General features: G+C 38.9%; 1 protein-coding gene across 1 annotated transcript; it reads right to left on the bottom strand.

Annotated features, from left to right (window-relative positions):
* Nucleotides 1-9,954: 9,954 nt before the first annotated feature.
* On the bottom strand, nucleotides 9,955-12,512 carry LOC110733059. Its single transcript, XM_021913080.1, has 2 exons — nucleotides 12,407-12,512; nucleotides 9,955-11,797 (listed from the first exon to the last, which is right to left on the bottom strand). Exon 2 carries the CDS (start codon nucleotides 11,793-11,795, stop codon nucleotides 11,178-11,180), a length of 618 nt encoding a protein of 205 aa, XP_021768772.1. The 5' UTR covers nucleotides 11,796-11,797; nucleotides 12,407-12,512; the 3' UTR covers nucleotides 9,955-11,177.
* Between the last annotated feature and the right edge of the window lie 4,749 nt (nucleotides 12,513-17,261).

The raw sequence follows: 17,261 nt of genomic DNA, 5'->3' as shown, positions 1-17,261 counted from the left end.
GAGATATCCAATAATAGATTACCGTATAAGAGAGTATGAAATATTTCGATTTCTTATTATCGACTCCAAACATCATGGCAATTACTCTACAAAACTTGAATTATAGCCAATTGTGGAGTGATGAAATAGTGGTGTACATACCTTTAAGTTGCCAAAAAACAAACAAATTAAAGAAGAAGGCCATGAAGTTATGGGTTGATATTATATGTGCATGCCCAAAACAAAAAATTGTTAAGTTAGCTATTGGAGGTTGGGGCCAATATATTCTGTAGGACCCCCTCATAAATAGAGTCGAGGGTATTTCATATTTGGATATTGTTATTGTGGCCTATTGAAGATAAGAGCAAGTCAGATGTGCTTTTCTTTCTGATCATCATCAGTTCATACAACTTTAGATTTCTCACGCAACAAATTATAATCTAGTGGACGAGCTATTTGGTTGGGTTAATTAAGTTAGTGATAGAGACTTACCATGAAGTGTTTTGGAAGATTATATGGCCTGGACAGGTGGATTTTTATTATGGTGTTCAGGTAGATTTACAATTGATTCGACTTAAAATGAGAGTATTTCAGTTTGAGTATACTTAAGAAAATAGTATAAACTAGTTAGTAGTTACGATTTATATAGAACTTTGTTTGATGTTAATTGTACTCGACACCAAATATGACTTGAAATTGATATCTAAACTTGAGTCATACACAACCCGGATCTTATACACTTAAGTAGACATGATATTTATTACTTCTATTAGATTTGATTCATACCCAAATTCTTGAATCAACTTGGTTTAGAACAGTCAACTTATCTTGATACGATTCAATAAAAATTTAGCTATACACAAAATAAATTAAATAAAATTACAAAATTTTGTGATGGAAAGTCTAGTCATTTGCAAGGTACAAGTAGTTGCTATTAAATTAAAAATGATAGTTTCCCATACATACAAGAAAAGATAGAGCAATCACAATTTACAAATGACACAACTCTAGCAACAATGATGGTTTAAATGTAACAAGATTGGCCTAACATATCATCATAATATCACATACTATATGATGCTATAATAGTATAATAATAGATAAGAAAGCCAGCGTGTTGTGTCCCTCTATTGACTCACTTTGGTGGCTCCAATTTAATGTAGAATGGGCAGGCTAAGCACAAAATTTGTTCTGAGGGATGCATATATTAAATTTGTTCTTTCACAATACCACAAATGTGGGACCTTAGCAGCCATTTTCCGTGATAAACATCCAGCTAAAGAAATCTCAGCCTAGTGACAAAGATTAAGGCATATGTGAGGAAACCTCGGTTTATCAGGAGTAATAAATAAAAATTGTTTATAAAAATTGTTTATCTAGTGATATTTCTGTAAACAAATCAATTAATTAAAAAATTTAGTTATTATGATATTTTTGTAAATAAATTAATATATATGAGGCCCATATTTAATAGGAAAAATTGTTAAAAATAATACAACCTTTGGCCCATTCTTTTTTAATAATACAACCTTTGGATTACTTTATAATAATACAACCTTTGGATTACATTTTTCGGCGGACTTTGAGGCTAAGAAAGGGGACGGATGAGTTTTTGGTGGTGGGGATGAGGAAGGATGGAATATCCCCTCCCCTTCTCCCACCTCAAAACTCACCGAAAATTCGATTTTATCTTGTTTAAAATCAACACCCCCTTAAGGTTGTATTATTACAAAATAATCAGAAGGTTGTATTATTAAAAAAGAATGGGACAAAGGTTGTATTATTTTTAGCAATTTTTTCTTTAATAAAAAGTTATTAATTTAATTACGTAATGGATAAAAATGTTGATTTATTTGAGAAAAATACTGCTAAAATCTCATTGTTATCTTGACTCATTTGGATCAAAAGCTCAAAAAATAATCTAAATCATAGTGTAATTTAAGCGTGACGTATATAGGGAAAAATTTACTTCTTCATCCATGCAAAGAGCATGAGCATAGGGATTGGACTGCATGTATACAGATTTGGGCTACTGGGCTTTGGCCTTGAGAAAGGCAACCTTAAGTCACGTATAGTTTCTCACCCCACTATATTTTCTCACCCCACTATATTAATTAATGGAAACACATTAATAAATTAGAAAAAAAATATATACTATTATATTATTATTATCATTATTATTATTATTATTATTATTATTATAAGTTTGATGGACTATCCAATCTAAAAATTTTGGACTCGGGTATTCGGGTATTTGAATTCAAGTTTGATTCAAACTACAAGTTCGGTCAAGCTCAAATTTTATGTACGAATTCAGTCAAATCTCATCCAAATTTTAAGATTTTTTTTTCCTTTATAGCTCAATCGTATTCAACTAATAAGTAGAAAAGTTTTTTGAAAATACAAGAAGAGACTGAGTTCAAGTCTAATTGGATTTTTTTTTTTTATTATTATTATTATTTAAAAAAAAAATTGAAACTTTGAAATCAAAGTCCAATAATCCAAATATCTATAAATTGTGTCAATTGCAACAAGTTTAGACTAATTTGAATTGAACTTAGACTTTTGTACTCTTACCCATAAATCCATAATGGCTAATGCTCCATCCCTCATAGCATATAGGGTTAATACTTTAAAGCAAAATACTTGTCCCATTAATAGTATTCTATTCTACGTACAAGTACTTGTTATTCACATTTCACAATGACAGTATTAAAATTAATTTTATAAAGAGAGAAATAATTATTTTAGCATGTCAAGCCATTTTTTATTTATTTATTTTTTTTGGTATGGTGCCTAAATATACTTATCATTGCTTACAATATAATGGACCAATTCATGAAAAAAAAAAAAAAAAACAAAGGTTAAAAAATGGTGCCATGAAATGATTATTACTACTACTATGCTTCTTACTGGCTTTGAAGTCACCAAAGAGAGTGGATGGAATTGTCGATGATTTGTCAATTGCTTAGCTTAAAAGATAATAGAGATCCAATTGCTTAACTATTGTAATCTTTAATACATAATGGTTAAAATAAAAGTAGTAATTTGCATTACCTTTTTTAGATCTTACAAAGTTTCAGCATAATTTTGATGGATTACAAAGTTTACAATTTACTACTTACTAGTAGTGATTGTACTTGGCTTCAAAAAAAAAAAAAGTAGTGATTGTACTTTGGTGTCTTCCAATTTAATGTAGAATGAGCCGCCGCAAGCACAAAATATTGTTCTAAGGGATCGATGCTTATCATATTTGCTATTTTACAATAGGATTGCTCAATTGAGTCAAATGTGAGAACTTAGTAAATAAGGGTCTGTTCTCATTGACTGAACTCAGATGAACTGAACTGAACTTAAGTGAACTGAACTAAGCTGAAGTGAACTGAAATGAATATTTTATAAGAGAAGGAAATTAGGAGCTGAGTTGAACTGAACTGAGCTGAACTGAATTGAATTGAATTTCAACGTAAGAGAACAGACCCTAAATATTGAGGGTTTATGTAAGAAGGATTTTGCTCCCGTGATTGAAAGTTTGGCTCGTTTACTATAAACTCTTGTTTTAAAAAATGCGTGGAAAAACCTAGTGAAGGTAAGAAATTAAATAATAAAGTAAAAGACATGAGTAAAGATTAAAGTGGAAGTGTAAGAATAAGATGGATAAAATAAAAGTATTACTCCGTATAAGAATTTTTTTAAAAAAATAAATAAAATTGGAAAAGCAACCTTCTTATTGTAATAGTTATCACAACATTCAAAGTGGGTTGGACTGCAAGGGTTTGGTGTATATATGTGTAAGATTTGGGATACTGGATTTCGGCCTTTAGAGAGGCAACCCAAAGTTACATTGTATGAAGTTTCGGAGTTTCCACAAATTCAATTAAGGACCTCTTCTCTTCAACATAATTTCAGTTCAGTTCCTAATTTCCTTCTCTTATAAACAATTTATTTCATTTCAATTCAGTTTGGTACATCAGAACAGGCAACTTTATAACTCAGGCCAAACTTTCTTGAGTTCAATTCAATTTACTAACACGGTAACACCCTTCAATACAAATCAATATTAACACCACCATCTAAGTTATACTTGAACGACCTTCGCACCATTCGGGAGTTTCTTTTCTAATTCCCGAATACACCTCAATATATGTTCCTTATCGTAGTCGACTAACTCCATTGACGAAGAGTCAAAAATCACCTCTTCTAGCATAGGAGCATTGATGATCACATAAGTGCAGTGGCGGATCCAGGATTTCCGAGATAGTGTGTCACCATCAATTATTGATCATTTGTGAAAGTACAATTTTTTTTTTCCATGTCTTGTTCATAATTAATTTCAATCCAAAAATTATATATATATATATATATATATATATATTTATTTATATATATTTCACCAAATTGATTTCAATCCAAAAATAGGACACAAAAATTCATACCACAACCAAATACAGTACTTAAGAATTCAATTTTACAAGTCGAAAATACTACAAATAACATGTTATAAACAAATGGTACAATAAAATTATTATATTGAATTAACTTTATGATTTTTTAGTTAATTGATAAGCTTTATGGGGAAATATTAAAATTGGTTGTACAAATATAAGATATAAAAAGGGAAAAAAATTATTAAAAAATTATACAAAAAAAGTGAGATAACTTAAGAGACCAGTTATTAAATATAACTGGTCTCTTTAATGAAAAAAGAAAGTAGCGCAAAAAAATTGCGAAATGCAATAGCAGCATCAAAGAGACCTCTTATATAAATAACAGGTCTCTTTAATATTTAAAAAAAACCACAGCAAGTCTTTTGTAGCAACAGCAGCATTAAAGAGATCGTCTATCTTAATAAGAGGTCTCTTTGATATTGTTTGTTGTTACCAATAGCAGCATCAAAGAGACCACCTATCTATAATAAGGGGTCTCTTTGATATTTTATTTTTAAAAAAATACTGTGTCACCGGACCCACTATGACTAAAGGTGGGTCCGCCCCTGCATAAGTGGCTAGCTCGAGGTCAATTTGCCATCCTGTAAAGCCTATAATCTCCATCATCTTCAAGCATTTAAAGGGGCGGCGCCCGTAACATTCTTGAGCTGTGAAATGTTGTTGAGGTCGCCTAACAACAGTTCGCAACTGCAATGTGAACATGTTTGATTAGTACGTATGCCTTAACACGAAAAAGTATATATACACTATGTAGAATTAATGTCATACATTTCTTTGTTTACAATATTTACTTGATGATGATAACAGATATTTACACTTGAATTTATGCATTAACAAAATGTGAACGTAACTATGTTATGTATTAACTTTCTAAAATTAGGTGAATGATGAGAATTCAGGCGATAGTCTTTTATCACATTTTACTTTTTAGGGAGTATTAGTTTCCACAAATAGAGGTTCTGTTCTATAATATATACAACATTTCAAACTAAAAATAAATAAAATCCTCAACATTAATAAAGCAAACACAAAATATACATTAAAAATAAAAATAGTACTAGTAATAATAATGCCTTGCCTTAATGGTGAGTTTTTGTAAAACAGGAGATGCATCAATCAAAGAGGCCCATCCAAAGAGGGTGAGATGAGATGATCCAAATGCTTCCAATTTTAAATGCTTAAGGTTTGTCAACGCAGGAGCGACTTTGACCCCTGTATTTATCTTCATTATTATACCAAACAATAGAAATAATTAGACTTGGACCGTACCCTATTTTTTGGAACTAAATAAATGTATATGAACTTACTACCTCTGTTACAGGTTATGTGCAACGATTTAACATAAAGCAGAGAGGGAAAATATCTAATCGTTGCACATGACCTGTAACGGAGGTAGTATATGAATTGAATACAGTAAAAAAAAAAAAAAAAAAAACTAATTGAATAAATTAAAAAATTGACAATACTAACCTTATCTGACAGATGCATATTGAGGCATAGGTACGTGAATTGTGAAAAATATTTGGAAAGGGAGTGAAAAGCATACATAGGTGTTGTAATATATTGGATGAAGCCACCAATAGTTAGATGAGAAAGCGAAAGAGCATTTCTTATATGCACCTCAAATGGGTTGCCACCATATATAAATGACACAAGCTTAGGAGCACATATATCCATAATTGTCAAATCACAATACACTATCTCCAATTTTTTGAGTTGTAGTGCTAATGAACTTGGAAGTCTTAGATGGGTAAATTATTCAATTGATTCAAGGCACAAGTTCTCAAGAAAAGGACAATATTGAAGAAACCTTTCAATCACTTTTGAATCTACTTTAATATACTTGAGACACAAATTGGTTAAATTATGAGGAGGTGTAATAAAGTTTCCTATGGTGCAATTTAGGGCTTGGCGAGGTGTATCATTTAGCTCAATCACCGGAGTGAAATCTAGCTCAAGCACTCTTAACTTTTTTCGTTATTGCGAAATTAAGCCACTTATCAAGATCAGATTGGAAGTCATTGTTAATATCAAAAGTGATTTTGAGCCCATATATAGATGAGCCTTGATGGAGCTCCAAAACACGATTGATCCAGTTCGCAACATGACATCTTTCTTCATCAACGAGTTTAGAATTATTAGAAATCCTTAGCATTGCACTTGAATCATCAAAATTTAATCTAGGGAAATGCCTCACAGGTAATTCAAACGACGCGAAGCAACACTAAGCCTTGCAACTTCCTTCATTGTAAAGCTAGACAATAACGCCAATGCACCATCATCCGGCAACTCACTCATTCGATCAATTATTGCTTCATCACTAGCCATATGTGCCCTGTTAACCAACCAACTTAACTATTAATCCTCAATATACTTTATACTTCCCGTATCAAATATCAATATACTTTATACTAACTATATAATTATTCACGCAAACAGAAAAACACTAATTAAAATATATATAGAGTTTACAATATATACTAGTCCTAATCACGTTAACAAACCTAATACAATAAGGATACAAAATATACACAAAACTTATCCTAATCTGCGACAAATATTATCCTAAATATATTATTGTCAAATTCAATTAAACGGCTCAACCTTCTCATTCACATGTAAGGAGTATATATAGTTACAAGAGATATTCTAACCCTAACAATAATAGGAATAAGATAAATACTAACATAATTAGGAAACTAAAGATATTATACAATCTTTCCTAATTATTATCTTAACATCCCCCCTCAAGATGGAACATGTAGATCTCGAATGCCCATCTTGTCAAGTAATAGTTCAAATTGCGCCTTCCCTAAGGCTTTTGTAAAAATATCCGCCAATTGAATCTTCGTAGAAACATACGATGGCTTAATCACTCCTTCTTTAATGGCATCTCTAATAAAATGACAATCTACCTCAATGTGTTTTGTCCTCTCATGAAACACTGGATTATTTGCGATATGAAGCGCCGATTGACTATCACAATACATGTTCATACCTTGTTTATGTTCTACACCCAAGGATCGAAGTATTTGTTTCAAGTGTTTCAACTCACATGTCAACATAGTCATGGACCTATACTCGGCATCTGTGGAACTAGTAGCTACCGTTGGTTGCTTCTTAGTCTTCCAAGACACAGGAGATAACCCAAGAAGGACAAACCAACCTGTCAACGATCTACGAGACAAAGGACAAATCGCCCAATCCGAATCACACCACCCTTCCAACTGAAGACTACTATCCGACCTCAAGAGAATACCTTGACCTGGACACTTCTTCAAATATCTGACCACTCTCAAAGCTGCCTCCAAGTGTTCCTCTTTGGGGCATTGCATAAATTGAGACAAAATATGCACCGAATACGCTAAATCCGGCCTTGTGACTGCCAAGTAAATCAGACGACCAATCAATCGCCTATATTGTTCAACATCTGCAAACTCCTTCCCTTCCGCGAGAGCAAGTTTATGATTTTGTTGCATCGGAAAATCTGCCGGCTTAGCTCCTAGTAGCCCTGTCTCAGAAATAATATCTATAGCATACTTGCGCTGACATACATAGAAACCGTGCTTGCTACGTGCCACTTCTAGCCCTAAAAAATATTTTACGGCTCCTAAATCTTTCATTTTAAAGCATTCACTCAAATATGCCTTAAAATTCTTCAATGCAATTGTATTATTTCCTGCAATTATCATGTCATCCACATAAATCAAGACACTCAACTGTAATCCACCCTTCGAAAAAGTGAATAGAGAATAGTCAGAATATGACTGTTTAAACCCATATTTCTTCAACGCCTTGGACAATTTTTCAAACCAACACCTCGGTGCCTGTTTCAAACCATACAAAGATTTATCCATCTTGCACACTTTTTCGGAATTGTTTTTCTGAAACCCCGGTGGAACTTTCATATAAATCTCTTCTTCTAAATCACCATGTAAGAAAGCGTTATGCACATCCATTTGATGTACATCCCAGTTTTTAATCGCGGCAACTGCTAGAAAAGTACGTACCGTTGACATTTTTGCTACAGGTGCGAACGTTTCATTATAGTCAATGCCTTCCTCCTGATGATTGCCAAGGATCACCAATCTTGCTTTCAAACGCAACAAATTTCCTGCCTCATCTCTCTTCTCGGTATAAACCCACTTACTTCCAAGTGCCTTCTTCCCCACCGGAAGATCTTCAAGTGTCCAAGTCCCCTGATCCTCGAGAGCCTTATTTCCAAGGCCATAGCCTCTCTCCAACCTTCATGTTGCATTGCTTCTTTGAAAGATCTCGGAATTTCTTGCCTCTGTCACTGCAGCAATATAATTTCTGTGTTTTTTGGAAAAGCAATCATAATTCACAAAATATGTTATAGGATAAGGAGTACCTGACGAGGATGATGTCGCGGGTGTAGGTGGACTTTTACTTTTCCAAATAGTGTGAGTAACACAATCACGCAATTTTGTCGAAGGAATTTTTACTCTCTTTCCCCGACCCAATTCTTCTTCACCGGAAACCACCCCTGAACTGCTGCTGCTGTACACCGTCGGACCCCGTAGCCTGACCACTCGGGGCTGTAACAGAAGCTCCCCGAGCTGCGGCATCTTGGGGCTGCTGGTCCAGCGAGCTGCCAGCACCTGCTGATGGTGTTGCCTGGCCAGCGCTCGCTGGTTTTCCAGCGCCCAGAGCAGAGGCAGCAGCTCTGCTGTCTCGTGGGCTGCCAGCGTCCGCTGGGTTTCCAGCGCCCAGATCAGACGCTGCTGCCCTGCCATCCTGCGGGCTGCCAGCGTACGCTGGTTCTGGCAGTGGTTGGTTAGCTGCGTGTGGCTGCCGTGCTACATTCGGCTGGCCAGCCACCTCCCTCGCACTCATCGCACCTCCCTTATCCGCTAATGCACCACTATGCCATGCCAAAAATTTATCCTCTTCATCATCGTATCCAAACTCCAAGTCACCAAACACACTCGAAGCCTTTAAGTGATCACTAGTGTCTGTCAAATTATCCTTAAAAGGAAACACACGTTCATGGAATTTCACATCCCGTGAAACAAAATACTCACGAGATTCCAAATCAAACAATTGCCTCCCTTTCTTCCCAAAAGGGTAACCCAAGAAAACACATTTTCTACTCCGCGACTCAAATTTATCTCCTTTACTTCGTTGATTATGTGCATAACACAAACATCCAAACACTCTCATAAGCTCATATGGGAGAATTTTACCAAACAACATCTCATATGGAGTTTTATTTTGAATCACATAACTAGGGGTTCGATTAATCAAATAACATGTTGTCAACACACATTCACCCCAAAATTTTATAGGAAGTTGTCCTTGAAAACGCAAAGCCCGAGCCACATTAAGAATATGTTGATGTTTCCTCTCTACTCTCCCATTTTGTTGAGGTGTTCCCACACAAGATGATTAAAAAATAATACCATTTTGAACAAAATAATCTTGAAGGTGATTGAATTTAGTACCATTATCACTTCTAACAACCTTTATATCTCTATTAAATTGTCGTTTAATCAAGGCAATAAAATTGAGAAAGGTAATTTCAACTTCAGTTTTATTTCGAATCAAATAAACCCAAACAGCTTTAGAAAAATCATCCACTATTGTCAAAAACAATTTAGCACCACAAGACGATGCTACCTTGTACGGACCCCATAAATCAATGTGAACTAAATCAAACAAACCACTAGCTTTATTCTCACTAACAGGAAAACTATCTCTAGATTGTTTTGCCCGAGGGCATACATCACACACATCATTATTATTTCTAATAGAGTTACTCACAGGTGGAAGTAACTTTAGACTTTCTCCACCGGATGACCTATTCGTTGATGCCAAAGATTCACCACACAATCCACTGCGAGAACCTTCACATGCGGCACACCTCGGAAAAAGTAAAGTCCATCTTGTCGTTCACCCACGCCAATCACCGTCCTCGTCAACTGCCCGTTCAAAACGTGGGAAAAAGAAATGCCTAAAGTAGGTCCCGTCCTGAATAACACAAATTTTGTTAGTGAATTGAATTATACATCGGTTTTCATCACTAAGTTGAGTTACAGAAATTAAATTGCAATTTAAGTGGGGAACAAATAACACATTATCAAGCACCAAACCACCCTCTAGGGTGATCGAACCCAATTGATTCGTATTCACCGTTTGACCATCCGGTAAACCCATTGGACAATTTTGTATGGTCTTGATATTTCTCATGATGGACAAATCATTAGTAACATGATTAGAAGCTCCTGTATCCACAATCCACAATACGCTTGTATTACCTTCCAATCGTGACTTGGTTTTGCTCAAAATATCGATGATTTGTTGGGCTTGCTCCATCTAAACTCCCGCAAGTCCTTGAACAAGATTAGTGCTTGATGAAAAGCTACTACCGGAGTTAGTTGCACCCCTCCTTGCACCGCATTGGCCCGTGCCGATGTAGGAGCAGCATTAGATGAGTTCCCTTGCTCCCCCACATATCCACGACCTCCTTTACCACCACGATTGGTAGAGCCACCACGGCCACGGCCTCTTCCACCTTTTCGATTGTCATCCCAACCCGGCGGAAAACCAATAATCTGATAACACCCCTTCTTGTCATGGCCCACACGGTTGCAATGAGTACAAAATGGCCGGTCTCCATCTCCCGAATCACTCCTAGCCCGGGAATCGACCTTGAATGCCATCACATTCTCCTTTGGATTATTATCACGACCTCGTAATCTCTCGGTATTAATCACTGTTTGATATGCACTATTGTGCTCGAATTGACTCATATGGATCATCTAAGCCAATCAAAAAATAATGCAAGTAGTCCTCTTCACGAATATCTCCAACTTGCTTTGCTATATTGCATTTGCAACCACCACATGAACACTTTGGAACACGACAAAATTGAACCAATTCTTTCCATATCTTTGATAATCTACCAAAATAATCTGTCACCGTCTCGGAGGGCGATTGTTTACACACTCCCAATTCTTGCTTGAGTTGACACACACGTGTCCCACTCACCACACAATAACGCTGCTGTAAGTGCTTCCATAATTCACTCACAACATCATAATCTTCTATCGTCGACCGAAGGCCATCATCAAGAGTATTATGTATCCAAGATACCAACATGGAATTCACGGCTATCCAATGTTTGTATTTGGATGAATCAGCTGCTGGTTCCTTAATTGAACCATCTACAAAACCAAACTTCCACTTCGCAATTAAAGACCGACGCACGGCTTTGGACCACTCATCATAGTTCGATCCTTGTAGCTTAATCGGTGTTATCACGATACCCGGATGATCGCTTGAGCCAAGGTAATACTCGTGATTAACCGGTGGTGGTGGCGGTGGTGTTTCATCATCCTTCGCCATCTCTGTAATTTGCGGAAAAATTGAAAAAAAAAAAAAATTCGGAACCTAAGCTCTTGATACATGTCAAATTCAATTAAACGGCTCAACCTTCTCATTCACATGTAAGGAGTATATATAGTTACAAGAGATATTCTAACCCTAACTATAATAGGAATAAGATAAATACTAACATAATTAGGAAACTAAAGATATTATACAATCTTTCCTAATTATTATCTTAACAATTATCTATCAATTCTAATAATCAAATATATTGTAACAAATCTTCTATATTCCCTTGCGTCTTCAATTGTGAAACTATAAAATGTATTACTCATGGCCATACTAACACAAAGAGCATGACAAAAAAAAAACTATTTAATGGACATATTTGATGAAAAATTGAAAGTTGAATCTTTAATAGCATAATGAATCCTTAAAATTCAAGTATAATCCATAAAAAATAACTAATATAAACTCGTTTTGAAGGAGTAGAAATAAACGATGCAATGTAAAGATTTATAATTGTAAAATTAAAAAGGGAAATTAAAATTAACTTTGATAATAATATATAAAAAAAACTATTGTAAATCATGTAATTGCTACAAAATTGAAGGAGACCGAGAGCTTACCAAAATATACACGTACACTATCGAATTAGTCGACTGATAACGATCTCTCCTTTCTCTCTTTTGTTAATAATATGTTAGTTTTAGTCTATTAGACTTAATCAATGTAGTATATGTTTCGGATGAAAACAATCGGATCTCGGAAGATCCTTTTATCTTGAGGGAACTTGGTCTCGGTCCGAACGACGCAGGAGCCGAGGGTTTCCTGCACAACAAATACACGTAAACTAGCCTCGGGGGGGACGCCGAGGAAGGCCCCTCCGATGCTTAAGTCAGTATATTAGAGAGAGAAAGCTGTGCAAGAGTTTAGTTGCTTGAGGCTTTTTTGTCTTTGTCTTCGTCTTTGTCTTTGTCTTACCAAGAATTGACCAAATTGTTGGCTTTTATACCTTGGCTAATGAAGGAGGCGGATTGGGCCCGGAAATCAGTTGGGCTGGGCCAAGCTGATTGGGCCGTTGACTGACCTTGACATGGCTTTGAGGATGTTGATTTTTGACTTTAGCATATTTGGAGAGTTGAACCTTTGCCTTGGGCTTTTAATTGGATCATTCAGTGACCAGGCCCAATTGGACTAAATTGGACCCAAACAACTTGCCCCCCAGACCCGATTTGGAAGGATGACGGGTCGGGTTTGATTTAACCAGAAAAGGAGGGAAGTGAATGATTTGCTGATCCAAAAATGTGAATTTAAACCGTAATTAACCCATGATTAATGAGATAACAACAGTTAATGTGGATGATTGCGGAAGTTGGACGGGTAGTGGGCGATTTAACTGCAAGGTTGTGTGTTTAACGGTTACTTAGTGGGGTGCTTGAGAGAAATTGAAACGCAGACTCCTTGAATTCCCATTTCTGGAGATATAAATAGAGGCGCGTCTTCTCTCCCCACTCACTCATCAACACAAACCCAGAATTCTCAAGAACGCTCAAGAGCCCGCATCAAAACTTCGCAAATTCCCCGAGCATTAAGCTTAGAAGCTGAGACTTGTCACTACCAATTCGTAAATCGGCGGCTTTTGCTTCAGATCAAGGTAAATTCCTTTGATTTTATTTCATCTTTCTTCGACTTTGCACTCTTTCCCCTTTTTCGACTTTTTCCTTCGAAATTCGTCAATGGTGAGGGGAGTTAGAGGTGGAGCCCGTGCTCCAAGAAGAGCAAGGCTAATCCCCGATCCCAGGGTCAGGATTGGGACCTGGAATGGACGAAGGACAGAGTCTGACCCTGCTGAAGGGGTTAGGGCGACTCCCATTTCTTCGGCTCCTCCTCAGAGGGCTGAGGGGGTGAGAGCTTCAGGACGGGATGATGAAGTTCCCGCTGTCCTTTGGGATATCCTCCCAGGGTTTTCAGAGTGGGAGGATGCCGAAGTAGCTTCGGCCATGATAAAGAACCGTCCCTACTCATGGTGGGTAGAGAACGCCGATCAATATCGATTTGCTGAGCAAATTGAGTTGCACTACGGCATTTTTGAAGCTGATGGATATTGGTGCCGAATGCCCTCAGCATCCGATAGAATCCATCGTCCACCCCCGGGGTATGTGGGGGTGTACACGAGACAGCTTCAGTATGGGCTGAGGTTCCCTTTGGACGTATTCGTCCGAGACTTGCTGATCCATTACAACATTTCCCTGTGCCAGCTGACCCCCACCAGCATCCGAAGGGTAATGACGTACTTATGGGTCTGCAAATTCTTCAGATACGTGCCGAACCTGCACTGCTTCAGAAAGCTCCATCGGCTAGTGCCAAATATTCAGAGTGGGCACGGAAGCCATGGTTCTGGGTGGTATCGGATTGAGTCTCGGCCCCCGTTCCTAACCATGTGGCCGAACGACTCTTCAGACAAGGACTGGAGAGGTCAATGGATTTGGGTTAGGGCGCCCACGGAGCCGAGCCATCCTTATGTTTTCAGCGCTCCCCGGTATCTTGCCGAGCCGGATCCTGATATGGGAAGTTTAGGTCCTCCCGAAGATAGCGGGCCAGACCCGAACCTTAATCAGCAGAACATCTTCGGCAAGCTGCCGAACCGGGGAGGCAGCGGCCGAATGCAGCATATCCCGGAGACTTGGCTCCCCGATACGCACTATGTTTTCCAAGAGAATATGCTGGCAGCTGTCGGCCTCAGCCGAAAGTTTAGGGATGGTAATCTTCTTCGGCTGGGGCCGAGGCCTTTTAATTATCTCTTTTCTTCTTTCATTTTGCTTTCTTGTGATGTGCCGAACTAACTGAATTGACTTCTCCCCTTTTCTTTTTCAGAACGGGACGAGACCAACATCGGCATTGATTACGCTCGCCTTGGCGTCAACCGAGAACGAGTCGTAACTGATCGGGCTCCCCCTATCACTGAACCAAGGCGCCGAGAGGTTCACCTAGACTCTTCCCACTTCCAAATTGAGGCTGTTGCTCTGTATCAGAGGCAGAAGCCTTGGTGGAAGAAGAGGGATCCCTTGTTTCAGCTGCTGGAAGAAGAAGCTGAAGCTGCCCGTACAGCCGAAGAGGTTGCACGGGTTATTGAAGCTTGTGAAGGAGGAGAAGGGTCCTCCAGAGCTGCTGAAGCCGAAGCTGCAGCTAGAGCAGCTGAAGAAGACGAGGCTTTGCTGAAGACCTCGGTGAGTTTTTAGACAACTTTTTTCTTTTTTTTTTTTTTTTTTTTACTCACACTCTTCTTCCCCCCTGTCTGTTACAGTCTGAAGAGAGTAACAGACACAGAGAAGGCAAAGCTCCTGTTCGTCCCGAAGATCAAATACAAGAGTCTTCAGACTCAGATATGGACGAGCAGCCCCTTCTGAAAAGGCGCCGAAGGATGGCTATCATCGGCCCTCATGATTTTCAGCAGAGGCCGATGACCATCGGCGTCGCAATAAGGGAACCTGAGGAAGGCAATGGATCGCCGAGGGTTCCCCAGCCAACACCCCAATCTCCTCAAAAGACCCCTCCACCACCTCCTGAGATGGAGGTGGATCAGAGAACTCCCGGACCTAAGGGAGGGGTCCAAGAAGAAATCAAGGAGAGTGCTGCTGAGCACGGAAATAAAGATGCCGTGATGTCAAGTGCTGAAGGCTTCACGGCAGATATCGCAAGAGAGGTTGAGGCTTTCGTCCTCACCCCTGAAGAAGAGGAGGTCATAGTACTTGACTCCTCTGAGAAGGACGATGCTGAGACAACCAAAGCTAATCAAGCTCCATCGTCGTCCTTCCCTTCTTTCCAGACTCTGCATTCTGGAGAAATGGGTTTCTCGGCCCCCCGAATTCCAATCCCAGATCACATCTGGGACCTCATATGGGGTCAAAACCGAGAAGGAGCTGCAGCCTACTTCGGCAATTTTGCTGGCATGTCCGAAGTAGACAGGGCAAGGATCTGGTCGCTGAAGGCCACTGCTGGGATGGGCGAATCCAGTAGATCAGTTCCTGACCCAGCCAGGTCTAACCAACTGCTGATGATGCAGGTAATTTTCCTTGCCTTGATTTCTTTCTGAACTCAACCTTTCAGCTATTATTTTTTACTTTTTTAACTTGTGCCCCTGTTTTCAGTTCGTGCACAATCAGACTCTCACTGTAGAGCTGATAGATTCCCTACAAGATAGGGTGGACGCTGCCGAGCACGATCAAAGGGTAGCCGAGGAAGAGCTAAAGCTTGCTAAGCTGAAGCAGGCAGCAGCTGAAGAGAAGCAGCAGGAGGTTGAGGAGTACGGTAAAAAAGCTGCCGAAGCTCTGAAAACCTTCTGTGATGCTATGGAGATGGAGGTTTTTCCCCCACTGATGGAAGGGGAAAAATTCCTCCAAGAGCACCTGGGGGTGGACATCTCCAAGTTCAAGGCTGCTATCGAGAGCCGAATCCAAGGAGCTGCTGCACAGGCTGAGGTGCAGCATCAGCTAGAATCTCTTGAAGCCAGCAGAATGGCTGCTGAAGAGATGCTCCAAGCTAGGGATGTCCAACTCTCAAGGGCTGCTGCTGCTGCTGAAGCTCAAAGAGCTAAGCTACAAGAGGCTGAGGATCAGCTCACTGCCAAGAAGGAAGAAATGGTCCAAGTTCAGGCCGAGGCTTCCCAGGTTCAGCAAGAGTTTACCGAGCTGAAAGGCTCCTCCTCCAAGCTCGTCGATGAGCTGAAGAGATCCGAGGAAGACTTGGAGGAGACGAAGAAGAAGTTGGCCGATGCTGAGGCTCTACTCAAAGTCCGTATCTATACCCAAGAAGAGTATGAAATGGGTTTTAGAAACGGGTTCAGAGTGTGCCGGAGGGTCTGCCTTCATGCTGAGCCGAAGCTGGACTGGTCCAAATGTGCTGAATGGGTCCAAGATCCCGAAGACCCTCACATGAAGTATGCCACTCCAATCGAAGCTGAAATCCTTAAGGCTGAGGAAGCCGAGGAAGAAGCTGAGAGGATGGAGTTGGAGGCTGAGCAGAGGGAAAGGGAGGCTCGGCAGAGTGCAAAGCCTGCTTCTTCTGCTGCTGGAGCTGAGACCACCATTGGGCCCAATGAAGCTGATCAGTCTGATCCTCAGGCTGAAGCATAGGAACTCGGGCAGTCGTCTTCAGAATCTTGCGGTTCATCATGCGCTCAACTTTAGACTTGCCGCTTTCTGAATTTTTGCCTTTTGTTTTTTTTTGCTTCAGCTTGCCTTATCGTACAACAGCTTATTATATTTTTATTTTGCCTGTACGTATTTCGGCAGCTGTTACTTTCCGCTTGTGGGCGGCTGCCGACTATTTTTGTAATTCAACATTTTTATTTCAAAGAAGTTCACTTTCTCAGCTTTCTTGTGTATTTTTTTTTTCTTCGCTTTACCAGTCTTCGCACTTTACTGCTTTCTTTGAATGATCTTTCAAATATTTGCTAAGTGCAGAACTTCGGCTAGCGAGAAT

Source organism: Chenopodium quinoa, unplaced genomic scaffold, assembly GCF_001683475.1.
Source record: "Chenopodium quinoa cultivar QQ74 unplaced genomic scaffold, ASM168347v1, whole genome shotgun sequence".
Lineage (NCBI taxonomy): Eukaryota > Viridiplantae > Streptophyta > Magnoliopsida > Caryophyllales > Amaranthaceae > Chenopodium > Chenopodium quinoa.
Note: the sequence above shows the minus strand (reverse complement) of the source record. Positions and strands in the feature narration are given on the sequence as shown.

Coding starts and splice junctions, on each gene's coding strand:
- LOC110733059 (XM_021913080.1), bottom strand. CDS start 11,795: ATGGCGAAGGATGATGAAACACCACCGCCACCACCACCGGTTAATCAC.